General features: G+C 39.1%; 3 protein-coding genes across 8 annotated transcripts; 2 read left to right on the forward strand and 1 right to left on the reverse strand.

The window, feature by feature from the left end:
• Nucleotides 1-1,002: 1,002 nt before the first annotated feature.
• Nucleotides 1,003-11,569, forward strand: psip1a (PC4 and SFRS1 interacting protein 1a). 4 transcript variants are annotated; one of them, XM_077570310.1, is made up of 17 exons: nt 1,003-1,132; nt 1,514-1,587; nt 2,126-2,202; nt 2,583-2,721; nt 2,805-2,897; nt 4,140-4,238; nt 4,896-4,946; nt 5,042-5,105; nt 5,170-5,263; nt 5,348-5,531; nt 5,988-6,055; nt 7,075-7,130; nt 7,388-7,458; nt 8,457-8,558; nt 8,636-8,843; nt 10,220-10,301; nt 10,874-11,569. In XM_077570310.1, the coding sequence occupies exons 2-17, from the start codon at nt 1,516-1,518 to the stop codon at nt 10,902-10,904; spliced, it is 1,491 nt and encodes a 496-aa protein (XP_077426436.1). In that variant the 5' UTR covers nt 1,003-1,132; nt 1,514-1,515; the 3' UTR covers nt 10,905-11,569. The 4 variants fall into 4 exon arrangements, with proteins under 4 accessions (XP_077426436.1, XP_077426437.1, XP_077426434.1 ...); XM_077570311.1 differs by having other exon boundaries at nt 1,090-1,226; XM_077570308.1 differs by lacking the exon at nt 1,003-1,132 and having other exon boundaries at nt 1,245-1,587.
• Nucleotides 11,570-11,658: 89 nt separating this feature from the next.
• On the reverse strand, nt 11,659-16,766 carry snapc3 (small nuclear RNA activating complex, polypeptide 3). The gene is made up of 9 exons (XM_077570312.1): nt 16,508-16,766; nt 15,991-16,074; nt 15,830-15,908; nt 15,239-15,343; nt 14,930-15,079; nt 14,772-14,854; nt 14,047-14,205; nt 12,763-12,870; nt 11,659-11,943 (listed from the first exon to the last, which is right to left on the reverse strand). Exons 1-9 carry the CDS (start codon nt 16,738-16,740, stop codon nt 11,796-11,798), a joined length of 1,149 nt encoding a protein of 382 aa, XP_077426438.1. The 5' UTR covers nt 16,741-16,766; the 3' UTR covers nt 11,659-11,795.
• Nucleotides 16,232-26,984, forward strand: LOC144054905 (tetratricopeptide repeat protein 39B-like). Of its 3 annotated transcripts, none has more exons than XM_077570305.1 (19): nt 16,232-16,500; nt 17,617-17,736; nt 17,864-17,892; nt 18,707-18,811; nt 18,895-19,026; nt 19,104-19,180; nt 20,606-20,735; nt 20,816-20,918; nt 21,004-21,069; nt 21,197-21,305; nt 21,388-21,455; nt 22,331-22,390; nt 22,468-22,629; nt 22,744-22,835; nt 22,907-23,027; nt 23,106-23,217; nt 23,286-23,403; nt 25,417-25,533; nt 25,609-26,984. In XM_077570305.1, exons 2-19 carry the CDS (start codon nt 17,707-17,709, stop codon nt 25,721-25,723), a joined length of 1,746 nt encoding a protein of 581 aa, XP_077426431.1. In that variant the 5' UTR covers nt 16,232-16,500; nt 17,617-17,706; the 3' UTR covers nt 25,724-26,984. The 3 variants fall into 3 exon arrangements, with proteins under 3 accessions (XP_077426431.1, XP_077426432.1, XP_077426433.1); XM_077570306.1 differs by lacking the exon at nt 16,232-16,500 and adding an exon at nt 16,732-16,943 and having other exon boundaries at nt 17,619-17,736; XM_077570307.1 differs by lacking the exon at nt 16,232-16,500 and adding an exon at nt 16,732-16,943 and having other exon boundaries at nt 17,630-17,736.
• The last annotated feature ends 22 nt before the right edge of the window (nt 26,985-27,006 follow it).

The following is a 27,006-nucleotide window of genomic DNA, read 5'->3' on the forward strand; positions in this document are numbered from 1 at the left end:
CAAAACTAATGCTTCCTGTATTTGTTTATCCCTGGTTGGTTTTATTGTACATTTTAGTAAATGTATTGCTTTTGTTATGGAAATGTAATTTTAACATTTTAATAGTATTGTTACTGTTGTGTATTTTATTTTTATTTTACTAGGGTGACATTTACGATCTGTCTCGGGACTGCAGATGAAAAATAGCCTTTTGGCTAATTCTGGCATATTTACGGAAATGTTTATTAATATGTACTGTCCCTGATACAAATCATTTAAATTGATGTGGCAAAGCATAAAGCCTGAAATCTGGTTGCACGAACAGTAAATAAATTGATAGGATTTCAACTTTAAGATGTAAATGGGGGTCAGTTTTTCTGATAGCGTTGAGGCAATTAGAGACAATTCTGAACTGTCTTTAATAGGCTTCTTAGCACTGCAGCCAGAGTGGAATTCATGCTTTTACCACATGAGGTCACTAAAACACTTCATCGTATGAATGCAATACTGTAATGGATCTAATTCAGGAAAAGGAGTGATGGGAACATTGATATTAAGATTATAACACTACATGGAGCGAGAGAGAATTCTAGCGAAGAGCAGTGTGGCCTCATCCACATAAATACAATAAAAAAATATTATATAAAAAAAAACACCTAATAACTACAACAACAAAAAAGTCTAACCAGAAAATAAAATCTTTAAGGCTTGCTTTCCCCCCCCTCTATAAATAGGAACGTGACTTTTTTTTTAAACGTGACAAAGCATAGTTTTAGCTGTGACGTCATAGCATGTTGCATACATGTTTCTAGGCAACGATAGCGATCATCACTGCTCTCATTTATTTGTAACGGGGTCTTATATTTTGTCATTGATATTTACACGTATGAAAATAAAACATCCACGTGAAACGATTAAACGAATTTGTGGTTTGGATGTTATAAAATATGACGTTTATTCACCGCGGTTCAAAATAGGAATTATTCATCTCAGCCAAGTATTTTTTTTAAAGTAGCACACCCCTGTGTTGTAAGTCGTAGTGGTACTGCCCCGTGACGTCGCACGCGGGAGGGGAAAACGTGGTTCTGAGTTTGTGAGGGAAAGGACCTTTTGGGGGAGAAGGAGGAAAACGTTACGCCACAGCGACTGTCAAGTAAACAACTAGTTTACAATCAATGTCATTAAATTCTCCACGCGGCTTAGTTGTTCGACGGACGCCGTTTGTATCTGTCGCGGCTACGGCATTGGTATTGAACAATCTACTGCTAGCTAGCTGCTAGCACTTTTGTTGACGTTTGGTGCGACGTGCGGACGTAACACACACGTGATGGCTTCCGAGTATTTTTGTATTTTGAGTCATATTAATTCATGTTTCTGTGTGAAATATAATCATTGTACTTTGAATGCCCAGCGTGTGTGAATGAATGGGGGAAGATGGTGGCGATCAGGGGGAGGGGCACCCACATGTTATGTGTTGTCATTTCATTGAGTAGCTGGAAGCTTCATGTTTCTCTTGTGTTGTTCTTTTCAACAGAAATGGCCCGAGACTGGAAGCCTGGTGATCTGATTTTTGCAAAAATGAAGGGTTATCCCCACTGGCCAGCAAGAGTAAGTATGCAGCTCTGACACGACAGACTCAACTGCAGAGGTCAACCTGGCAGGTGTTAGCCTTTATTAGAAAATTTAGTTTTCTAGCTATCTCTTTATTGATTTATTTTGCTTTGTGTTGCAAGCCAAATTTTAAGATGCACCGCTACTCAAATTAAGGGGGGTTGAGCAGTTGAGCTAGTTAATTAAAAAAAACACACACACACACATGATAACAATTCTGGAGGTAAATATGGTGCAAAACTAACTTGTAAAAAAAAATAATAATAATAATTGTACCTGTAGAAAAAAAAGTCAAAATTTGTATCTGTAAAAGTCGTGATTTGTACCTGTCGCAAGGAGCTGCTGGAGTAGACTAGACTAACTGACATGGATATTAATTGTATGTCTAGGTGACAGTCTCACTTTGCACACATTTTCCTGTTAGTTTTATCATACAGGAGTTAACTTATATGACACAGAGGAATTCTTAAATGCTAATTTAAGGTTTTTGGCAGCAGTGATAAATTCACTGAAATCTTTTTCATGCCGTTGACAGATAGATGAAGTCCCAGATGGCGCCGTGAAGCCGTCCAACATCAAGTTACCCATCTTCTTCTTTGGTACCCATGAAACGTGAGTGACGACACGAAAGCATTTTCACTCATTGATGCAGCACTTCATACACGAAACTGTGTGTGTATCACTTGTACATCTATTACTGAATGCCTCCACGAGGAATTATGTACTAAATATGTGCCACTTAACAGCTAACTAACACGAATTTGAGTATTTAACAAAACGTGGGAATTACTTCATAATACTGTTTCGCGCAGGGTAATCCGGCTGACGCTTAAAAGTAGCTGATCGTAGTGTGGGTGGAGAAGATCGTGTGGGAGTTATGTCGAAAATTAGCCCCTCTATTACGTAATAGTGGGACGGAAGTGCAGAATGACTCATTTACAGACATTTTCAGAAATGGGCAGATAAGACAATGCGCACAATTTTCTCGACAGTGCCTTTCTCGGCCCCAAAGACATCTTTCCGTACCAACCCAACAAGGAGAAGTACGCCAAACCCAACAAGAGGAAGGGCTTCAACGAAGGACTATGGGAGATTGAGAACAACCCCAAAGTTGAGCTGACAGCACCCAAGGTTTGCATCCTGCATTGTGGGCAAAACATACAATAAAAATTGATTTCTTGTCCATCTCATGTTAATTTCTTACCATTCTGTAGCCGATTTGTCCTGAATCTTTGTCCGAGAAGGATTCAGACGCTGGCTTGGAGGGGGAAGGAGATTTGGACGATAAAGAAACAACGTTATCAAAGGTAAGTGTTCTTTAACTAAACCTACTTTTAAAGTCATCTGCATGATGTCACCCACAATGCTAACGCTTCATCACAGCTTCTATTTTCAGATTTCAAAGCAATATTGCACCATTGAAACTTTAATATTTCCTCCCTGAACAAATGATCATCATCAAACGTTTAGTAACTTTGACGGCAATGTTGTAACGGTTTTAATTGTCATACAAGTGTAGAAACAAGTTTATCACTGCTTAAAGTACAAGAGCAGCCACACACTGCTAGGCTAAAATAACAACGGTATAATGCAAGTTTAAAAATAAGTTAACGATAGATTTATTTTATTTTTTTTTTACTTGTGAGTGTAAACTTGAGATACGAGCGCTGTAGGGTGGCAGTTAACTCAATACACTTAGCAAACAACAGTTTAGCGAATAATTCGTAAAAATGTTTCATGTCAAACTTAATATAAAAGAGAAATACACTTTGTGTATTTAAATTAAAAAAATATTCCAATATTTACCTAAAGGGCCTCCTAAATCACAGGCCCGGAGACAATCTGATGGCGACTCCAGTTTCACTGCGCGCGGAGGTCTCTGCAACGTCTTTTTGAAAATAGCTCACCAGGGAGTTGTGGTAAATAAAAAAAAAATTAAAAAGTGAGACATCTGTCTGGTGCTAGAGGATTATAGCCAAAATGATATTCACAATTATTTTTGAGCAATATTATAATCACGATTATTAATCAGTTCTTCATTACATTAGGAAAAACACTTGCATTTTTATTGTAGTACTTTTCAGTAAACAATGTTCAGTGCAAAATGGAACTCTGAAATAATAAAAAATACTCCAATTTAAAATTTACATAGTGCTAACTGAATAAATATGCTTTTCTTAAAGTCCAGACATCAGATGTTGATCCCTTTTGAGGAACTAGCTCTTCATCGCAATGCTCTTAATGTTTTTGCTGTACTTTCTTCTCTCGACATAAATTGCTCTCCACAGTCCATAAATATATACACACCCCTGTTCAAATGTCAATTTTTAGTCACACCTGCCGCCATTTAAATCAAACTAATGTATTGTAAGTCGGCTTTTCGTAGTCACTCAAACAACAGTTGTGCAATTAAGCACTTAGACGTATGTACCAGTTGTATGCATGTAAAAATACTTTCAAAAGGCAAATAAAAGTTCAAACGTTCCCAATTGTAGGATCACTAATTTTGAGGTTCCACAACATGGAACACGCCCCCTCTAACCTTTCAGGTTCCAGAAAGGGAGGCAGAGGAGGTGCAGGAGGAGGAGGAGGAGGAGGAGGAGGAAGAAGGGCCAATGATCACAGAGCAGGGCCCTCAGAAACAGGATGTACGTACTTTGCATGCTGGGACGTGTAGATTTTAATTTATATATATATATATATATATATATATATATATATATATATATATATATATATTTTTTTTTATATATATTTTTTTTATATATATATATATATATTTTTATATATACATATATTTATATTTATATATATTTATATATATATATTTTTTTATATATATATATATATTTATATATAGATTTTTTTAATCTATATATATATATATATATATATATATATATATATATATATATATATGCACTATAATTGCGTCTGAACACTATAATGTTTAAATTGCTGCTATAATTCCAAGTCGTAGTTTTATTTATACTATGAATTGATTTTTAACTGCAAAATTAAAATTTACCCTTAGAAGAGAACCAACTCAAATCAGTTCTACAGTACAAACGCACGAGTCGAGTGCATTGCTAAAGCTTGAAAAACGTGCCAGTCCTGATCTCACACACAAGATGGTGCTATAGTGCAAAAGCAAAAAACAAACAAGTAAATTGGCTTAATGAATTCAATGTGCAATGTTTTTTTTTTGTTGTTTTTTTTGCTGCATTTCAATTACATTAGCAGATTAAATCCATTTAAAAAAAAAATATTTCATGTGTAAACTGACTCCAACTGTCACTCTACAGGATTCAGTCCAGGTGGAGGCTCCTAAACCCAAGAGAGGACGGAAAAGAAAGGTCAATTTCTGTTTAATGGCATCTGTAAGAGATTCAGGAACACATGAAATTAAATTTGAACGTGATTGCTTAGAGATGTCGTTGCTTTAATTCAGAATGAGGGTGAGCAGGAGGCTGAGGCAGCAGAAGCTCCTCCGGCCAGTCCAGTCAGTCCTGCAGGTAAATTGAAATGTCTAATATTCCACGCGATGTAACAATAACTAATGATGCAAGTGATCGTCAGCTGGGGATGCCCCAAAACGACGAGGCAGGAAGCCCAAAAGTGAAAAGTTACTTCTGCTGCAGCATCAGGACCGGCCAGCCTCAGGAAGTGAAATGTAAACGCACACAGAAAGCTGTCGCAAAAATATATTTAAAAAATATATAAAATATGTGTTAATCTGGTATTTTTCGTCCCTCAGGGACACCGCTGAGTCCGATAAAAAGAGGAAGAGGGTAGCAGAGGACAAGTCCAAAAGCAGTGAAGAGGACAAGCGAAGGAAGGAGGACATCAAGGCCAAGGACGGCGAGGGGAAAGAGCCCGAGGCCAAGAAGAAAAAGCAGCCCAAAGACGGCAACTCCTCGGGTGCCTCAGATGACGACGAGGTAAGTGTGGTCACCAGCAAACGTGTACAGTGGGCGCACCGACGCACCCCTCTTCAAATGCCGCGTTTTTCTCATATCAACAAATGATACTTTTCCCACCATTAGCGTAAACAATAACATATACGACTCAATTGAAATAACTGGCAGTGCTGACTAGTGTTAAACATGAGTTTGAAAGTGACTGGTTAATTCTGAACACGGCCAAGAGGGTGTGCACACTTGTGCAACCACACTATCTCAGTTGTTTATTTTTATGTTTTCAAATGATTGATCTTAAACTCATTTTCTATATCACGAAAATGTGCCATTTGAAAAATATTATGCCGACCTTTTGTTTCCACTATAGATAACAACCATTCAAACTCTCATTACCACCTGTGGACAATTTTAGAGTCTATAGTGGACCTAACCATGTTTCTGGAGATGTGCTGACCACTGTTTATTTTTTTAACTTAGAAAACCAAAGGCAAGAAAAAACATCAGAACGCCGACATGGACAAGGACGGGCGGCGGCGAAAGGAGGAGTAAGTGCTCATGCGCCGCTACCAAAGTACCAGTGATTGTTCCGTAGTTTTTTTTAATCATGTAAATATTTACTGATAGTTCTAGTTAGTGGTAGATTACAGCACATTCTGACTACCATACAAATTCCGGTTACGTGTACAACTCTTCAATAATAGAGGGAAAGTGCTTACTGGAAAATTCATCTAAAACAAAACAAGTAACACTTGTAAATGACCATACATGGCATCTTTTCATTGGCAAAAGTCTGCTAGCTCGATGCTAACGTATAAAAGCTTGGCCAGTAGGGGTGTGCCAAAAAATTGATTCTCATAAGAATCGCGATTCTCATTCAGTACGATTCAGAATCGATTTTAAATGTCCCAAAATCAATTTTATTAAAATTATTTTATCAGGGATGTGATTTTTCCGCTAATTCGCGGAATTCCACTTTTTTTACCCCCCCCCCCCCCCCAAAAAAAAAAATTCCCAATTTTTTTTTTTTTTTAGTAGTTCATTGTGTATGCACATGACTCCGACAGATAACATCTTCTGCTATAACAAAGACATTTGTGGTATGCTCTAATATGAGTTACTTTTCATTTGGTCATGATACAATTATTTGTTCATGAAATTTGAACTCTTCAACATTATTTATGTGTTAACTTAGTAATCACATTAGTTAGATATGATGATATTCTCAGTGATAGTTTTTAAAAGCAAAGGCAGTCCAATGTTTTTGAATGTGACTGATTTTGAGTTGACTAAAACTGCCATTTTATATGGGATAGTTCAATATACATTGAAAATTTATGCCGTTGTTTTGTCTATTTCTTTGTCATGTGAGTGCATTGAAAGTACTTAAAAACACGGAAAACCCATGAGCTCCGGGGGGACCCTAGCTGGGTGCCAGCGGCCCCCAGACCCCCGGCTAAATTTTCAGATAATTTCACTTTGGTCAAATCACATCCCTGTTTTATACTGTCTTGTCAAACAATGCATGAAACTGCCTTTGTTTGTTGCTGTTACTGTCTCCAAACAGATCAAGTAAAGATGACCCCAAGAAAACTGAAGAGCGGTCCGGGGCCAAGAAAAAGGGTGAGTTCGCCAACAAGGCTTACAGTATCTCTCGAAACTCCGTGCTTCCCCTTTTTTTTTTTTTAACACCAGAATCAATTAATTGAACAATAAACCACTTTAATCCCACGAAACCTGTTGCCTGACTCATGACAACAAAAGTGGCACAGTGGTTAAACCCCAGAATGTCCTTTTCCCTTGAAAACACCTCCATGTTCTTTTTTGGAAATCCTTGAACGCCACCATTGAAGTGGGCCTCTCCTCCCTTCCCTTCACAGAAATTTCCACAGATGTGAAGCTCCAGCGTCTGCACAGTGAAATCAAGATTTCATTGAAGATAGACAACCCTGTGAGTTCTTCTTTCCTTATTTTATTTTTATTTTTTGTGGAAATAAGTCTCAAATCAAATGCATGGGCCAATTTTTACAGGATTTCATGAAGTGTGTTAATTGTTCGGCAAGTTCGTGCTACTAATGTTCCAACATGTATTCGATGAATACACAGAATCAAACCCTTGTGAGTTGATAATTGAGACTAATTTGAACCTTGTGTTTCCTGTATTCTTGTCGACTGCCGTGACCTTGACAATGTATTATTTATTTTATTTACTTACCTTACTTGTTATTTTGTTTTACTCCACATACAGCACTTTGTATGCAGTGATGTTTTTTAGGAATAAACTTTGAAGTCTCCACTGACCAGTATCGGGGCACCAGGTTGCTCAAATTGCTACGCCTCGATCACATTACGCATGACGTCACCCGCGATGGCTGCCGGAGCGCAAATTTGAATGTAAACAAACAACTGCGGGTTTTTCTTTTTTTCTTTTTTTTCCCTGGAGAGCTCAGTATTGTTCATTCGGTAATTTTACCGATTTGACATGTCATCATCATTGCCATTGGAAGAACCAAAGAAAAGAAAGATGTTTGTTTTTTTTAAGTTCTTTATGAATAAACTTTAAAGTCTCCACTGACCAGTATCGGGGCACCAGGTTGCTCAAATTGCTACGCCTCGATCACATTACGCATGACGTCACCCGCGATGGCTGCCGGAGCGCAAATTTGAATGTAAACAAAACAACTGCGGGGTTTTTCTAACAGTTGTAATAACCTGCACGTGCCTCTCTGAAGTTCACCACGGGATGTGCGTGATAATCGATTAATTGGTCATTGATGGTGTGGAATCGATTGCTTATCAGTCATTTCTTGTAGCAAATACGTTCGATTTATTTCAACTATTTTTGCTGTATGGAGAAGCACAACATAACATTAGGTAATGTCATGAGAGATTCTACCATCCCATTGGGCTCGATGAAGCGTAACAGTGTGTGCGTTTGTGCGTGTAAAGGACGTGAAGAAGTGCCTGGATGCTCTGGATGAGATCGGCACCCTTCAAGTGACCACTCAGCACCTGCAGAAGCAAAGCGAACTCATCGCCACGCTGAAGAAGGCAAGCCGCACTCCCGTTCGGAAATTTGCATGTCCGACCCCCCCGCCGCCGCCGCGTCACATTTTGTCGCGTTCCAGATCCGCAGGTTTAAAGCCAGCCAGGATGTGATGGACAAAGCCACCATGTTGTACAACAAGTTCAAGAGCATGTTCCTGGTGGGCGAGGGCGAGTGCATGCTCAGCAAGGTGCTCAACAGGTCCTTGGCCGAGCAGCGGCAGCACGAAGAGGCCAAGAAAGGAACGCTGAGGAAAGCGGAGCAAGCGCAGGAAAATAACACGGGCGCAGGTAAGGTGGCATCCTTATGGGAAAAAAAAACATAGTGATTGAGCTTCATTTCGTTTGGCTATATTGGTGTAGGGGGTCTCTCCATTCAGACATTTTACAAACAGTCACACAAGTGAACGCGCCATTCGGTTGTGGTTCTAAAACCCAAGAACACACTCGGCCTGCAGCCTAAAATAAAATACGAGACATAATGTCCAAATTGAACAGCCGTCATGGAGGAGATGGCGATAAATATGCAGCCCGATTCATTCAGTGATTTGCTATGAACGTGGTCAAATTGGAAAGAATCCATAGAAGGTTCATAATGTCCACTTTTGTGCGATTTTATGATCGCGTGTGAGTGCTCCCGTTAATTGCAGGGATGTGATTTTTCCGCTAATTCGCGGAATTCAGCTTTTTTTTAATCTCCCTCCCCCCCCCCCCCCCCAAAAAAATAATTTAGATTTTTTTTTTTTTTTTTAGTACTGTAGTTCATTGTGTATGCACATGACTCCGACAGATAACATCTTCTGCTATAACAAAGACATTTGTGGTATGCTCTAATATGAGTTACTTTTCATTTGGTCATGATACAATTATTTGTTCATGAAATTTGAACTCTTCAACATTATTTATGTGTTAACTTAGTAATCACATTAGTTAGATATGATGATATTCTCAGTGATAGTTTTTAAAAGCAAAAGCAGTCCAATGTTTTTGAATGTGACTGATTTTGAGTTGACTAAAACTGCCATTTTATATGGGATAGTTCAATATACATTGAAAATTTATGCTGTTGTTTTGTCTATTTCTTTGTCATGTGAGTGCATTGAAAGTACTTAAAAACACAGAAAACCCATGAGCTCCGCCCCCCTTGTCCCCCCACCAGGGCACTGCCCTGGACCTAGCTGGGTGCCAGCGGCCCCCAGACCCCCGGCTAAATTTTCAGATAATTTCACTTTGGTCAAATCACATCCCTGTAATTGCTACATGTCATGTCAACAACTAAACAGCAGACAAGAGTCAAGTGAGGTTCTAACTGATTTGGGTCTAACCGCCGGCCAAATCGGTTCAGACCTGACTAGTCACGCAGGATCCTGAGAAGCAAGCACCTGGTCGCCATCCTACGTGCCTTCTCAGCAGGCCACAGGATCTCTTGAGAAGGGTTCGGCGGGGGTGGAGGACGCACCACATCCGGAGCTCGAGCAGCTCGTAGCCACCGGATGAATACTTTGCTTGCGTGAAAAGGTTCCTTTCTCGGGTGCGGCCAATGGCCGGAAAATTTGAATTACATCCCAAAGGTTTGGGGCTAAGACATGTGCCATCACATGGTCCCGAGTGCTCGTAGTTGCTGCGGTTTTTGGACATCTGAGCTTGTGTGTGCTTTTACCGTGCAGACAAGGCGGGCGAAGGAGATCAGAGCGCTGAGGAAAACAAGCAGGAACCACGTGAAGATGCCTCAACCGGGGAGAACCTCAGGTAGCCTCGTAGGAATGGGAAAAAAAAAATTTAAAAATGAATTTTTAAGTAAGAAATGAATGGTCTCCAATGTTTATGGTTGGTTATTAATTATGGTAATATCAAATCAATTACTTGAAATGCCATGAGGTACAATTATCTACATGTGACATTGGCGTATAGGAGTATAAATGTTCAATATCTGCACCAATGCCCGGTACTGGTATCTATGTCCAAATGTAGCCCATTTATTAACTCATTCACTGCCATTGACGTCAAAAATTAATTTGAACATTTTTTCCACTTTTGTTAACAAGAGTATGAAAACTTTTTATTGTACATTTAGAACAGATATAAAAATTTTGATTAATCATGAGTTAACTAAAAAATTTAATTGCCTGACGAAAAGATTATACAAAATTAGGAGCATGTGAAAATGTTAAACTAATAAAAATAGTTCAAATTAATTTTTGACGTCTACAACCATCAATGGCAGTGAATGAGTTAAAAAAAAAAGGCCATTTACATATTCAGCAGTTCTTTCCCATCATATATCTTCTGGTCTAACTCTGTTTGATCTGCTCTTCCCCAAGTGCTCCCGTTGCTCCTGAAGCCTCCACCTGACCCGGACTGGTCCATCAAGGTCTTCACACTGGGATGTCCCATCCAGTTGCTTGTGACTGATCACCTTAAAGGAACAGTGTGTAGAATTTTTGTTGGGCATTTAGTAGTGAACTAATAGAATGCAGCAACCTAAGTTGGAGGTGCGTTTATTTTTGAAGCACGCACAGGAAGATCACACTTGGCCTTGGCAAGTCTACCACCAGTTACTATTGCTAAGTTTCTCTTTTGCGTATCTGCAACAGAAAGATGGCGGCGAAACGTCAGCCTCCTGTAAAGTGTGGCGTGACCTATGTAATATAATTAGCAATTATATAAATAAGAATGTAGGTTGATGTGATAGAGCTTTTTTTTTTTTTGCTTAAACATTTTTAAAAAATATATGAAAAATTCTACACACTGTCCCTTTAACTGGTTTCCACGTTAATGACCCTTGTAGTCAAAGTTGCTGCTTCAAATTCAGTCCTTCGGTAGTCGTCGTAGTAGAAGACATCGCCGTTTGTCAAGCTTTTACAGTTACCGTAGTTGAGCGAACGCTTCATTCCAAACATTTTTCCAAGTGTCTTTTTAAAAGCTGCTTCTTCTTTTAAACGTCTGTATATAAGAGTTATTTTTGTGCCTTTTGGTTTGATACGTTTCAGCGTCAAATAATAAAGTAGTGCACTGTACTGTTCAGAGAGTTATGATTGATTTCATCAAGTTTGTTTCACTGAGTCACTTTTTTTTGGGGGGATAACGTGAGACTTATCCCCTCTGATATGGGTCTTTCAGTCTTAACTTTATTACAAGTCACTTAATGTGAATATAAACAAAATGTACAAAACAGGAAGTCAACCTGCAGCTACGACTATAAACATAATGTAAATACTGTATGATGAGTCGGGAAAAGCGGCGTCAGTTGAAAGCGCCGCGGTCCACGTAGGGATAGGCCAGGAAGTCTCCCAATTTGTTGCCGGCGGCGTCGTAGTGCAGCATGCGAAAGCACTTGTCGCAAAACAGACAAGGGTGACTCGGGGCAAACTGGTCGCTAGTGGTGCACCACCTGAGGAAAATTAACAGGCGGGGCGTCACGGTGGGCAAACTTTTGCGCTCAAAATTGTTCATTTTGATAAAATAGAGCTCAACTTTTTAAAATTTTACTAATATCAATTTGATAAATAAATGCATTTTAACTCACTCCCAGCCATTTTCACTGAAGCAACCCCCTTCGCTCCTGGCTGTTTTACTAGCCACATAACATTGTGGTCTATTGCTATAAAAACATGGAACCTAGTCTCTTCTTTCATCCGAAAAAAAGTCAATTTCTCCGTTTTGCAGCAATTAGCATTGGAATATAGCGAAGTTTCATCATTATTAACAAATCTGTTTAAAACAGTGGGGTAAAACTTTTTGCAACATGGCCCTGGTTGATCTCATACTCTGCTGCCAGCTGCTGGCCATTTTTTGTAATAACTACCATTACTTTAAGCATTCTCTTTAGTTCTGAGGCTGCATCAAAGCCTTCGTTATGCTCTAGCATAAAAATATATTTAAAAAAACGTATAAATGTTATTTTGGGACCACGGCAATATTTAAAATATAACGTTTTATACGTTTTTGGAAGCAAATAAGTTACGTGACCAATCTTAAGGGGAAAAGAAATGGTGAGAATCTATGTGAAATGCATTGGGGAGGGGGCACTGGAACATTCAATATACGTGTTACATAAAAAATGTTGCAATTGAGAAGCACAACATAACCTCTTCATTAAATTCTTAATGGACCAAAGAAAAGATGAGGCTGCATGTGGCCCACAGGCCATACTTTTTCTACCTGTGATGTACAGTAAATGGATCCGCACCACCCCCTCCCTCATTTTCACCTGGCGATGAAAGTGTAGCAAACGGCACATTTCTGCGTGGCAATCCGATGTTTGTGGAGTAGCAACGGGTAGAACTTCCGGTCCAGGCAGTCGTCCTTGTGCGTCAGTCTACAAACAGAAAAAAAATTCTTGGCTTCCCGGCGTCATCAGATTTGCCTCTAAGGGGCTGCTTTCACATGTGGTCGGCCCCCTGCGAGCGCATCAAAGACACGGTCATTTCAAGCGTCTGGTGGTGCGACGGAGGCCTCTTGTAAAGAGCAGACAGACCGCTTTTCAAATCACCCGATACTGTATAGAGGTTTCCCTGAGCACGGTCACATCCTTCGAGGCAAGAGAGGCCTTCAGATGATTTGCTTTGTGGAGGCACAACGGTGGAGTTCATTCATTTGTGGGTGTGTGACTCCATTTATTTACGCCTCTGAACACAAGCTTTCGAGTTGGTCATGGTCGGCTCGCTGCTGGAGACTGAATGGTTGGTAGTGAACGATCATACGTCTTATTTTTATTACCTCTACCAAGGAGGTTATTTTTGCATATCCATTTTTGTCTCTTAGCAAGACGGTTCAAACTTTGTAGAATGTTGAGCTGTGCAATTTTGAAAAATAATCTACAATTGCAATTTATTTTTCCTCAATATTGGAATATTTTATTTGAATATGCGTTTATCTTTTCCATAAAGTCCTCTTCCCATGTATTTTTTTTAACACAACAATGAATCATTAAGTATTGAAATAAACAATCTGATTTATTTTACATAAATGTTTTGGTCTTATAGGTTAAAAAAAAGTTTAGATTTTTTTTGTACAAAACTTTTTTCTTCTCTTTTTTTTAAGCCGATAAACATTCATTATATGTTTTTCACTGAAAACATTTGGGAAATATGGATAAATGTCCTGGAAAAAAATGAAAACACTAAAAAAAAAAAAAATTTTTTTTTTAATGAATAAATAAAAATCTGCATATATGCAAATCCACAGAGCCTTTTATCTCAGTGATCAGCCGTTCCTGTATTCTGAAGCCTCCCAAATCAATAGGGTTCTTGCTTTCGGTATACAACTGTAGGCCCCTTGAATGTGTTCAGAATTGGGACCGATGCGGTGGGAATGCAAAAACCTCAATGGCATCTGAGGAATGCAGTGAGCTTGGGTATCTTTATGTGGGATCGTTGAAAAATCAAAAAGGCTATTATTCAAAAGTTGTTTGGTAACAACAAAACGCCCCCCCCCCGTCCCTCCCGGCCCCCCCAAAAAAATCTGTACCAGAGATTAGCAGCTAACGTTTTACCTGATATCCGTGATGATGACCACGTGCTCGCAGTCGCCCTGGTGACAGTAAAGGTACGGGAAGCCCACTTTCACCTGCAGATCCGCCAGCCTCGTGTCCTCCATCTTGGCCTGGGTATACGGGGGGAAGTTGTTGGCCTTGGCCCATGTGATCGTGGTCCTGCAAAGACAATTACAAAACAGTTTTCACCCCCAAAAACTGTGCCTTTAATTGATTATCACGTTCTGCAGCAAGAGTAGATGTTTTCATAATGTAGATACAATGGGAGGAAATAATTATTTAATCACATCCTGTTTGTTATCCAATCACAGCGCGCCTGTTTTCTGAAACGGAGCCCTGATTGGTCGCTAACGAGCCCTGAGCAATTGTGATGTCATTTTAAGTCGACAACAAATGACAAAATGGCCGCCCGCTGAGTTGGACAAAAATGGGTGGATTTTGCTGCCATCTGGAATGTACTCGCGCCAGCTTTATGTAATCCACCACAAATGAGCCTTTCACCAAGAATTCCACCCCTTAACTCTTTTTCCAATTCCGATCACACAGACCTTTTGTGGATAACACAGCCGGAAACCTGTCTGAATAATTATTCAAGGGCTCTTAATTCATGAGAGGCTGTATTTGTTTTTGAGTCCGAATAACGACTAGCTAATACATTGTTATTATTATTATTATTATTATTATCATTATTATCGGGCACGACAAAGAAGCGCATTCAAACTCACTGGCTGATGTCGCGGCATTCCGGGTAGCGCATGTCATTATAGAACACCCCTTCAAGGAAAAAGAAAGCAGACTTGTAATGGTCCTGAAACACACACACACACACAAAATGTTAGAAAGGTGCGACATGGAAGGGTTGGCGAGGATGATCCGCGCTCACCTTGCTGACAAAGTCCGGCGCCATGTCCGGCGTGTTGCTGAACTCGCCGCACATCTGCAGGTCGCTGGCGCAGCAAATGGCATCCCGCAGGTCAGATAACTTTTGGGAGCCCAACAGGAGCAGCGTCATGTGGGGTCGATTGTAGACAAACTGCGAGGGGAAGGCGACAGTTGGGATCAGTTGAAAACAAACTTTGGCCAACTGCTATATAAGCATGCTCCTTTCGAGAATTTGACCTTTGACGTCCTTAACCAACATTTGTTAAACTTCGGCGAGCTTTGAAGGGTTCACGCCGGGGTCGCCACTCACCTTTTCAAAAGTGGCCGGGTAGTACACATTGATGGTCAGAAAGACGTCTCCTTCAGGGACTATATTCTCCGCGGCCTCTGGTTTCGTCATGACCGAGAGTCGCTCCTGAGAAAAGGCAGCAAACGGGACCTTAAACATTTCTCGACAATATGTTATACGTGACCTCACTAGTCTTAACATGACATTCTGATTGATATGACATTTTTGGAACATGAAGCAAAATCTCAGGGGGGCGGCCATTTTGCCACTTGCTGTCCACTGAAGATGACATCACACTTGCTCAGGGCTCAGGCAACAACCAATCAGAGCTCACCTGTTTTGGTTGGTTACCCGAGACCTGGGCAACATTGATGTCATCTTCAGTTGACGGTAAGTGGCAAAATGGCCGCCCCCCTGAGATGGATAAAAACAGCTGGATTTTGCTGCTTAACCCATACTCCACTAACACAATATTAACCAGAATGCCATATATAGACTAGTGGGGCTGCATGAAACATATTGTCAAAAACATGTGAGGGGTTGACTTCCCCTTTAAAGCTCGTACGTCCACAAAGGCCACGCTAATTTGGGTCGGCGTCATTGTCAACTCGCCTGCTCATCTGCGTAGAGGTCGTGTCTGTTCTTGCTGATTTTTAGGGAGGATTTGTAATCTTGCTTCTTCTTCCTTTCACTGTCCAGACAAAATCGAGAGGCAATCAACATGATTTTCGAAGTTTTCATGGGTTGAGTTCAAAGCCAATAAAAAGTCGTACACCAGAGTTTTCAACGTGGAGTCTTCGGGTACGACTTCTGGGTCAGGCTGCTGGTCCTCGGGATCACAACGAAGTGATGCGGGGCTAGTCAAATGGTAAAATTACAAGACGTACAAACACAGATGAAATGGGGATTATGTCTACTTCATGGCTGTGTCAAATGTCGTGAGTGTCTGGCATATGGGATATAATTATTTCCTGACTACACCAGGTGTGATTGAGGTTATTCCTACTTCCTGGCAGCGTTGTGTGTGAGGTCATAGCTCCTCCTGATTACAGCAGGTGTGATGAAAATACAAATGACGGATTTTTAATTCTTACATGTCACCGTTTCTAAAAGAGGACGTTTTTCTGGACTACTTTTTTTGTTAAAAACGGTGAAATTGAGATTATACCCACTTCTCCAGGGACCACTACAACACTAGTTGTAACTATTTGCTGGCTATACTTTTACTCGACTTGATACTGCGCTTCCTAACGACACCACTTAGAAGCATACGATGTGCTAAGAAGGTACCTGCAGACTTCTTTGAGATCCCGCATCATGTCCACGCTGACTCCCATCTCGTGAGCAAAGTTAGCGTGAAACGTGTCTTCATCCTCGGCACAATAGGAGTAGTCAGACGGCTTTAGTCTACTCAACCACTCCTTTCTGAAGGAGTCTATGTGAAACGTTTTGGTATTCGCGTTGCGGTATTCGTATTCTGGGATGTTTGGATTGGAGTCTGGCGTTGCAGCTGAAGCCGCCATGTTTACTGTAAAGAAGGAAGAAAGTACCGCGCGCTGCGGATTGTGGGTAGTGTAGTACGAGTACGGAAATGATTAAACAGCTGATTTAAATCGTTATTTAATCATGTTTCAAGTTTGGATGCTAATGCTGGGGGAGAGAAAGGAAGGAAAACAACCATTGGTCCAGATGGATTCATCATTGTTTGAACAATTCTAATTTAGCGGTAAGTAACCCGCGTAGAGGATTGTGGGTAACGTAGTAGCATTGACAACATTGAAAAACGACTTTTTTTAAATGATATTATTTCAATGCATTTTAACCTATCAATTTCAAGTTAAAAAATATATATATTTTGTGTTTTAGATGAAGTGCTTGTATTTGGAATATAATAAAGTTACGGAGTAATTAAGACTTTTTTTGTTTTGTTTACATTTTAGTAGAAAATGAGCCGCGCATGGGTATTGTGGGTAATGTAGTAGTATTAGGAACAAGGATAAACATATATGAAGTGTGCACTGTGCAGTGTGCTGGAGAAGAAAATGCATCTTGCGAATCAATGTCACAAAACCCGAACCTGCCTCTTCAGTAATACCGTACAGTACTTTTAAAACTCAGCTGCATAAACTGTTGGAAACGAAGCTGTAGACAATAGGCATTAATGTCCTAAAAACATGTTCCAAAGAAAACAGTTTACTCTTTTAGGTTTTAAATATCCCGAGATCACAATGCCAAACGGTAATTGCAATTTCACACCGCAGCCTTGCCTGAATAGGTTGCTTTTTAGATTGTGAAACAACCAGTGGATATCAGGCGATACAAGAGTGGGCTGGCCCAAGTAACCTTAGTAAAGTATAAATATGAAGGAAGGGGACTGCCTAATGAACATTTATTTTCCAAGTGAATGTGAAGATCGCTAAACAGAGCTGCAAAGAATCTTCTTTTCATTCATCTTGAGGCGTACAGAAAAAAAGTTTGTATTCTTGCAAATGGAGATCGAAGACCACTCCCAACAGCAGGTTAGTGCTTGTTACTAATTCTCATAAATTACATAATGCTGTTTTGTTAATCTCAATATAGACATTAAAAGGAATGTTGTGGTGTAATGTGTCAAAAAGTTTAGCTTTTCCATTCCTTTGCTTTTAGGTGGACAAGCCCTGTGTTGGAAATTTATTGTAAGTAATTTTATTCTTTTTAATTTAATTAATAATTACAATGCACTGCATAGTATATAGGTAGTGATACCGTAACATAACGTCTGACAGAAATGAGTGAATTACTTAAATTCGCAATATGCTATACACACACTAGAGGGCACTAAGTGCATTGACACTTGAACCTTGTATATATTTTTTTGTGTATGTTGCAATACAAGATGAAGACTTTCAGTACTTTTGAGTGCCATTGCATATATTATAATAATGATGTACAACATTATGTCCTTGATTATCTCCTTGGTTGTTTTGGCAGTGCAGTAGTGTGCTTTGGGTCATTATGTTGTTGCATGGTGGCAAATCTTTAAATTGCTTCATTTTGTTCCATATTTTGCTGCTAATTACAAATATTGAGCCGGAATCTCTATGTAGAATCCATGCAAACCAGAGCTATGACGAGCTTGTGATCACAAGCAGATGCTTTTATTCTCCAAGCCTTCAAATCGCTTTGGCAAAAGTTCCACTTTGTTTCATTGATCCTTAAACCTTTGTTCAGAATTTACTGGCCACTCTCAGTACTTTTAGGCAAATTGCCTCCCTTGTCTTAATGTCCATGACGGCTTCCTTGGCCTTTTTTCAGCGTAGCATCTGTCCTTGTGTTTATGTTTATGAGCTTCACTACCGTGCTGTGGATTGTTTTGGGGTCTTTTTTTCTGGATTAACAATGGCATTGGATCACCCAAACCTGCACCATCTACCTGGAAGGCAGCATCTAAATAAATAAATAAATATCTTCTATGTATACAGTATTCTACATTTCTATTATTCCCTCCAGAGAAGCACCAATGGATTTAGAGGCTGCATTGAAGGAGTGTTCCGGCGCCCTTGATCTCTTTCTGAACAACAGGTTTGCAGATGCCTTGGCTCTTTTAGAACCCTGGTAAGTCCCACTACGCAGTCCCCACACATTTACATGACATACAGGACAAGATATGATACAAGATGTATTTGTGTTGATTACAGGAAGAGCCAGAGCATGTACCACGCGATGGGCTACAGCAGCATTCTGGTCATGCAGGCGGGCATGACTTTTGACCCAAAGGACATGAATGCTGCTATGGAGTCACTGAGCGACGCCCTGCTGATATGCCAGAGGTATGGCCCGAGAGTTAGTCGCAAACATGTTGAATATACACCCATTTAAATCATCTTTTTGTCTTTCCCAACTTTAGGTTTAGAAAGAAAACAGGAATAATAGAGACGCTGACTAATCTGTGGTACAGACAATCACCTGAAAGCCTGACAGAAGGTGAGTTAGGCATTAGGTCCCATCAATGCCGTATGAACATGCCTGTAAAGTGAATGAATTCCAATTGAAAACAGACAATTGTACATTGATGTTTACAAAAACACATACATTAGAGCCATTGAAGACTCCAAAGTGTCCTTAATGGGGCTCTTTGCACAAATCCACTACTTCCTGAACTCAGTACCACTCGTGCAAAGAGACCATTCTGGACAAAATATCAACTTTTTACTGCATAAATGGCTCAAAGACAATTTAGTATTCAACAAACCTGAGATATTTTGCCAAGAGGGTAACGTGTTTTTATAAACTGATAATTTTATTTGTAATTTGTGACTTTTTGTAGACATCAAAGACAATTTAGAGTTAATGATGGAACCTAACATACATGTTGTTGTTGTTTTAATATTAACTTATTCACTGCCATTGACGACTATAAACGGCAAAAATTCATTTTAACTATTTCTATTAGTTGAACATTTTTTCCACTTTTGTTAACAAGAGTCTGAAACCTAGAATTTTTTTATTATACATTTAGAACACATATCAAATTTGTGATTATTCGTGAGTTAACTAGTAAAGTCATGCAATTAATTACGATCGCCTGACGCCCCTGATTTTTAATCATCTTTTTTTATCGTAATTAATTGCATGACTTTACTAGTTAACTCACGATTAATCGCAAAATTTGATATCTGTTCTAAATGTACAATATTTTTTTTCTAGTTTTTCATACTCTTGTTAACAAAAGTGGAAAAAAATGTTAAACTAATAGAAATAATTTAAAATAATTTTTGACGTTTATAGCCGTCAATGGCAGTGAATGAGTTAATCACAAATTTGATATCTGTTCTAAATGTACAATATTTTTTTTTCTAGTTTTTCATACTCTTGTTAACAAAAGTGGAAAAAAATGTTAAACTAATAGAAATTAAAAATAATTTTTGACGTTTATAGCCGTCAATGGCAGTGAATGAGTTAATCACAAATTTTATAGCTGCTCTAAATGTACGATAAAACATTTTTTATAGGTTTTTATACTCTTGTTAACAAAAGTGGAAAATAAATGTTAAACTAACAGAAATAGTTCAAATGAATTTCTGACGTCTATAGCCGTCAATGGCAGGGAATGTGTTAATTTGATAACTTCATTATTTTTCATGTACAATTAATATCTTTAAAAAGTAATTTTGCCACTTGCTGTCGACTGAAAGTGACATCACCTGTGTTGAGGAAGTAGGTAACGACCAATCAAGTCTCCTACAAAAATGCCGATTTTGGTTCCGCAAATGTTTACGTAATCACATATAAATAGGTTTTGTCAAACATGAATTTGCAATTCGCAATTCTCTGCTCTTTTGGCCTCCCTAATAGACTAGACAGGCGTTAAAATCTGTTCGCTCACGGCACGTCATGTTTAACACACAGAGGAGATGCACGCTGAGCTCTGCTACGCCGAAGTGCTGCTGCAGAAGGCGGCGCTCACGTTCCTCGACGAGAGCATCATCGGTTTCATCAAGGGAGGCATGAGGATCCGAAATAGTTATCAGATTTTCAAGTAAGTGAGACGCAGACATTGGCACTTATGTGACTTTTGCGTTTTAAGAAAAATGCTATGTTGTTGTTGTGTGTGTGCAGGGAATGTCAGGTCATGGTCCAAAGCAATACACAAATGCAGAAGAAGGACACGCATGTTCACTTTAAGGGCGGCGTCAGCATGGGCATTGGATCTTTTAATCTGGTGGGATCTCTCACCAACCTATAGTATAGACATTCACATAAAGCATTATCTGGAATTAAAACGAGTTGTTTTTTTTCTTTTCCAGATGCTATCTCTGCTACCAGCTAGAATCCTCAAGCTAATGGAGTTTTTGGGTTTCTCAGGGGACAGGGTAGGTCTCTTCAGAACAATATGTTTATATGCACTCCTCACAAAAAGTTCGGAACATTTGGATTTTGGGTGAAATTTGTATGCATGTCATATATGCTTACACATGTCATTTTTTTGTTAACCCACAGGAGTTGGGTTTGTCCGAGTTGCGAGCGGGCGCATCCAGCGACAGTCTGCGCTCCATTCTCAGCACTTTGACTCTGCTAATGTTTCACCTCTACATCTCAGTCATTCTGGGTAAAGAAGATCACTTGATTACTGAATTCAATTATTATTATTATTTTTTTTTTTTTTGAAGCATTCCCTTATCTACCCAAAGGTTCTGGCGATGTGGACCTAAGTGAGGCCGAGGCTCTGCTGGAGCCTTATGCTAAAAGGTTCCCAAATGTAAGCCATCAAAATGACTTTTGCCTCATCAAATACAATAAAATGATGCACAATGTGTAATTCTGTGCTCAGAAATGACAAACCCTAAATAGGCAGCATCGGTAGCATCTTCTAATGCCAAAAATGGTGTATCAAGTCTAATCGAATTAAACATATTAATGATTGCAAAATCGCACATACTCGCTACTTGGACTAAACTGTCTTTGATGATTGCAAAAAATGCAGTTTCGGTTCATTGAAGTTGGGATTGACTTAAGTGTTTACTAAAAAATGCATTTGCATATTTTCGCATTTGCGAAAACAACCGCCTCAGATGCATTGAAGACAAAAAATAAAAACGTGATGTAAATTAGGTTGAGGTCTATGACAACTATTTTTTTATTTATTTTTGTCTTGTCTAGACGTTTGAGAAGACAACATTTTCGTCAAGGTCCACAAAAATTTGTACTTTAGGTTTATACAAAAAAATAATAATTCATTAACGTTTTCAAAATTGCATGTTTGGTTTTCTGAAGACTTAGATTGTCTTTGTTTCTGTAAATGCGTAGGCTAGTTACGCACTAAAATCATCTTTTAATGTTTATGAAAATGTGTATGTTAGGTTCGTTCAAGACTACTCTTAAAAAAAATAAAAAATAAAATACCTCTCTCTGAAGACTCAAAACTGTCCATCTTTGAAGTTTCCAAAGACGCTTGACCTAGCACTGGAGATGAAACAGTCTTTAAGATTTCTTATTAAAATAATAATAATAAAAAAAATAAAAAAAAATGTTAGGTGAATGGAAGACTCAAAACTGTCCTTCATTTTTTTAAATGGAAAAATAAATTACATCGTTACATGTTTTTCAACGTATATGTGTGTATTTTATCCAAAGGGTGCCCTGATGCTTTTCTACGTTGCAAGAATTGCCTTGCTCAAAGGAAACGTCACATTTGTAAGAGATTCTCACTAAATTCACTCGATTGCGGCTCCACTTGTTTGCTGATTGTTGCATTTTTTTTTTCTGTTTAGGCTCAAGAAAGGTTCCACGCTTGCATCGCCGCTCAGCAGGAGTGGCGCCAGATTCACCACCTGTGCTACTGGGAGCTCATGTGGGCCTACTCCTTTGAACAGAATTGGCGGGAAGCCTACCATTACGCTGATCTGCTCTGCAAGGAGAGCAAATGGTCACAGGTGATTCTTCCATGTTGAGAAAAATATTTTTGGGGTTACGCCGAAGCCTGGAAAGTTTCTTAGTGTTTATGAAATCTATTGTTTGGGTTCACCGAGAAGATTCTTTGCTTGCAGGCCGTCTACGTGTTCCAGAAGGCGTCCATACTGAGCATGCTCCCGGAGGAGGAAGTCAAGAAACTGGGTGAAAATGTGGTGGACTTATTCAGGTATGCAAAAGAGGAGACAAAAGCATTTTGCACTTTGACCTTACAGGAAGTGACGGTAGTGTGCTTTCCAGGGAGGTGGACGGTCTGAGGCTGAGGATGGCCGGAAAGTCCATCCCGACTGAGAAGTTTGCGGCCAAGAAGGCTCAGCGCTACACCTCCCCCAAGCCCGGCAAACTGGTCGTCCCGGCTCTGGTCAGGACTTTTCTTTGGGATTCACTGAATTAAACAAACCATTTTTAGATAAAACCTCGTCCATTTTGCGGCTCGCAGGAGATGATGTACGTGTGGAACGGCTTCACCATTGTTGGCAAAAGAGCCGACTTGACGGAAAACATCCTGGCGACGTTGGAGAAGGCAGAGGAGGAGCTCAAGTGTAATTCAAGTGAGGATGAAAACCACAGTAGCTCTTTTACTCAAATATCCAAATAACACTGTGTTCATAATGCACAGACCCGTCAGACTACCACCTCAATGACCAGTGTGTGGTTCAGATGCTCAAGGGCTTGTGTCTGAGGCAGTTGGGGCAGCTCGACCAGGCAGAGGTCTGTTTCACCCGTGTTTTATCCAGGTGAGATCCACATGGAGTTCACACACATACTGTACATAAATAGGCCTGAACAGTTTGGCTTAACTCCAGCAAGAATACAACAAAAGGGGAAATTGGTCACTTGTCAAATGTCAAACCCGTCTAGTCACATCCGTTAAAGAGAATTGGATAAGAACGCACAATAATATATTAAAACATAATAATAATAATTGTCCAGTGTTAAGTTGTAATCAATTCCTGTGAAATTTGTAACACATGTCAAACCCATATAAGGGGAGGAAATTCTCCCAAAATATCCAATGTTACTTTTTTTTTTTTTTTTTTTTTGCTTCTTTCATTTTTGTGAAATGTGACCTCTTATCACCTCATGTCAAACCAGTCTAGTCACACCCATTAAAGAGAAGAACAGAACACACAATAATATATAGCACAATAATGACAATTGTCCGGTGTTAAGTTGTAATCAATTCCTGTGAAATTTGTAACACATGTCAAACCCATCTAGCTACATCCACAACTTACTTAATTGCAATACTGAAAATTAAGCTTTAAAAAGGGGAGGAAATTCTCCCAAAATATCCAATGTTCCTTTTTTCTTCTTTTTTTTTTTTTGCTTCCTTCATTTTTGTGAAATGTGACCTCTTATCACCTCATGTCAAACCAGTCTAGTCACACCCATTAAAGAGAAGAACAGAACACACAATAATATATAGCACAATAATGATAATTGTCCGGTGTTAAGTTGTAATCAATGCCTGTGAAATTTGTCGCACACCTGCCACATGTCAAACCTGTCTAGCCACATTCACAACTTGGCACGTAACATTGATAGTTCAGTTTTAAAGAAAATTAATTTCTTCATTTATTTTTTGGTATAAAACAAGAAAACGTTTAAACGTTAAAAAATAAAAAATAAATCTTCAAAACACTATAATTATGCAAGTTCATTCTGGATGAAACAAAATGTATTACATTCATTTTAAAATAAAACAAGAGTGAGGTGCAAATGTGTCAATTTAAACACACAAAAATGAGTATTAAGTATTAGTATTTACGATTATGCTGATTTTATAATTGTAGAGTGTAATAATTGTAATTGAATTTCAATTAATTGCATAGCCCTACACCAAAATGACCAATGTTAAATTTTACCACTTGTCACAACAACAAGCCCGTCCAGTCACATCAACGTGGATTCCATAAGACAGGCCCAACATGGGAACTTTACATTGACATACAACTCAACATTAACTCATTCTCTGCCATTGACGGCTATAGACCTAAAAAAAAAGTTATTTGAACTATTTTTACTAGTATGAAAACCTAGAATTTTTTTAATTGTACATTTAGAACAGATATAAAATTTATGATTAATCGCAAGTTAACTATTGAAGTCATGCCCCTAACTTTTAATAATCTTTTCTTTTTTTATTAGGGGCATTAGGCGATTAAATTTTTTAATTGTAATTAATCACATGACTTCACTAATGAACTCCCGATAAATCACAAATATCATATCTAAATGTACAATAAAAAAAAAATCTAATAAACTAAACTAATAGAAATAGTCCAAATGAATTTTTGACGACTATAGCCGTCAATGGCAGTGAATGAGTTCATTAACAAACACTTTTGTTATTGTCTTATTATGTGACTTCATTTGCCAAGATTTTGTTAAGGTTCATATGGTGCCCCACTTTTAAAGGGGCATTGCTTGGTTATTATAATTATAATAATAATAATAATAATAATGATGCATCAGAGGCTCACTGGGGCAATTGCCCTTTTAGAGATCAATAATGTCATCTGAATCTGAATATTTTAAAGATAAAAATAAATGCCTGTTTAGTCACATCCATGTGATTCCAACTAGTTTATATCGTACTGTAACAATCTGATACGGTACTTAAAAAAGGGATTTGCTCCCTTTCATAGATAGATCCTTTTTTTTTTCCTGCTCTTGTATTTTCTTATAAAATTAAAAGTCCAACATTGAGGCGCTCATTCCGCCGTTGAATTGCTGTTTTGTCGCAGCCAAAGCGACCTGAGGCACGACAACTACCTGGTGCCGTTCACCATGTACGAGATGGGCCTGCTGCACAAGCAGAGGGGCGACATCGAAAAGGCCATCGTTGTGTTGGAAAGCGCCAAGTAAGTTGCTACTAAAAGTTCAAAGTTCATTTTTCCCGGCTACAAAGCGGTAACACAAGCCATTGCGACTCGCAGGATGGACTACAAAGACTACAGCATGGAATCGCGGCTACACTTCCGCATCCACGCCGTGCTCAACAGCATGGGCTCCTTCGCGGCCAAGATGCCGCCTTCGCGTACGTCAGCGTGAACGCTTCCGTAACGGCGCTCTATTATCGGCTTTTTGTGCGGCCACTCATCCAGCCTCATGACTCAAATCTCATTTTACGCGGCTTGTACTGTAAATGCGTCACCCTGTGGCTTATGTAATATTGTATTTATACGGTAAAAGCATAGTTTTTACTTTTTATCTTTTATGTTGGCAATACATTCTTATACTGAAATGAGGTATGTCCTCATATAGTTCATATACTTCTTCTGTATGTGCTGCTCTTTTAGTTTGCAACAGACTCAGCCATTAAATGTAGTTATCTGTGAAATGAGCGATTCATTTCATCACGTTCTCTTCCCTGATGAGAAAAGCGAAGCATCTTTGTGGAGAGAGGTGTTTATTTGTTCAAGAGGCAGCGTCTATTTGGAGTTGGTGGCCGCTATTTGACAACGGGCATTTATTTACTCAACTGAAGATAGGCAAGGCCTCTATTTGAACAACCCCCCCCCCCCCCGTAATATTACTTCAATCTGTCCATCATGTTAGCTCTTCCTTATTCAGGGAACTCCTTGACGGCAGACACTAAAATAGTGCATGTACTTGAGTGTAGATGCTGCTGTTTTGGTTAGCGACAGAGTTCAAATTGGGCTGTGCATTGGTTAACTTTTAAATGTCTGTGTAGTGTGTAAATGCTCTAAAATGATTTTTTTCCATCTGTTACCACCTGTTTTCTTTCGCTCCCTCCCTTGGGGACACTAATTGGGGAAATACATTCAACGTTTAGGAATAAGCTTTTTCCACTTTTTTATCTTTGAGCATCTCCAATATGTTTAGGTGCTGAATTTTCACCTGTAGGGGTGTTTATTTACTTAACTGCAGATAAGGCAAGACCTTTATCTGTGCTTGAGAATATTCTCATTCATGCAAATTCATCCTTTCTTTGTGCACATTTTGGGAATTGTTATTTTTCATTTAAAAACGCATTTGCAGCATCACGTTCGATCATCCACCTAGTGCAACTTACGAGTTACATGAGCTAAAAGAGGCTGCTTACATGCTCCGACAGGTGCTGCTGTTTTGGTGAGCAACAGAGTTCAAATGGGCTCTATGGGTAACTGCTGTATGGGGAAACAAATAGCATGTTTATTAAAGTTGGTAGCACTATTTGAGGAAAAAAAACAGTAGTCCTATTCTGGGCCTTGTGGATGTGATGTGTTTTGTAAATAATGGTTTGTTTATTTCTCTGTATGAAATGTATCAGATGTGCTGAATAAACATTAATAAATGAACCTAATTGTGATTATATGGTTGTGGTAATGTTT

The sequence above is a fragment of the Vanacampus margaritifer genome, chromosome 7 (genome assembly GCF_051991255.1).
Source record: "Vanacampus margaritifer isolate UIUO_Vmar chromosome 7, RoL_Vmar_1.0, whole genome shotgun sequence".
NCBI classification, from domain to species: Eukaryota; Metazoa; Chordata; class Actinopteri; order Syngnathiformes; family Syngnathidae; genus Vanacampus; species Vanacampus margaritifer.

Bases quoted from the DNA above. Each gene is read 5' to 3' on its own strand.
- psip1a (XM_077570308.1), top strand. From the start codon at position 1,414: ATGGTGGCGATCAGGGGGAGGGGCACCCACATGTTATGTGTTGTCATT. The intron at 2,722-2,804 runs GTTTGCATCCTG...ACCATTCTGTAG, and splicing joins TTGAGCTGACAGCACCCAAG to CCGATTTGTCCTGAATCTTT. The intron at 6,056-7,074 runs GTAAGTGCTCAT...GTCTCCAAACAG, and splicing joins GGGCGGCGGCGAAAGGAGGA to ATCAAGTAAAGATGACCCCA.
- snapc3 (XM_077570312.1), bottom strand. From the start codon at position 16,740: ATGGCGGCTTCAGCTGCAACGCCAGACTCCAATCCAAACATCCCAGAA. The intron at 12,871-14,046 runs GTAAAACGTTAG...TTCTGTTTGTAG, and splicing joins GTCATCATCACGGATATCAG to ACTGACGCACAAGGACGACT. The intron at 11,944-12,762 runs GTGAAAATGAGG...AATTTTCCTCAG, and splicing joins TGCTACACTTTCATCGCCAG to GTGGTGCACCACTAGCGACC.
- LOC144054905 (XM_077570305.1), top strand. From the start codon at position 17,707: ATGGAGATCGAAGACCACTCCCAACAGCAG. The intron at 21,306-21,387 runs GTAAAGAAGATC...ATCTACCCAAAG, and splicing joins CTACATCTCAGTCATTCTGG to GTTCTGGCGATGTGGACCTA. The intron at 23,218-23,285 runs GTGAGGATGAAA...CATAATGCACAG, and splicing joins GGAGCTCAAGTGTAATTCAA to ACCCGTCAGACTACCACCTC.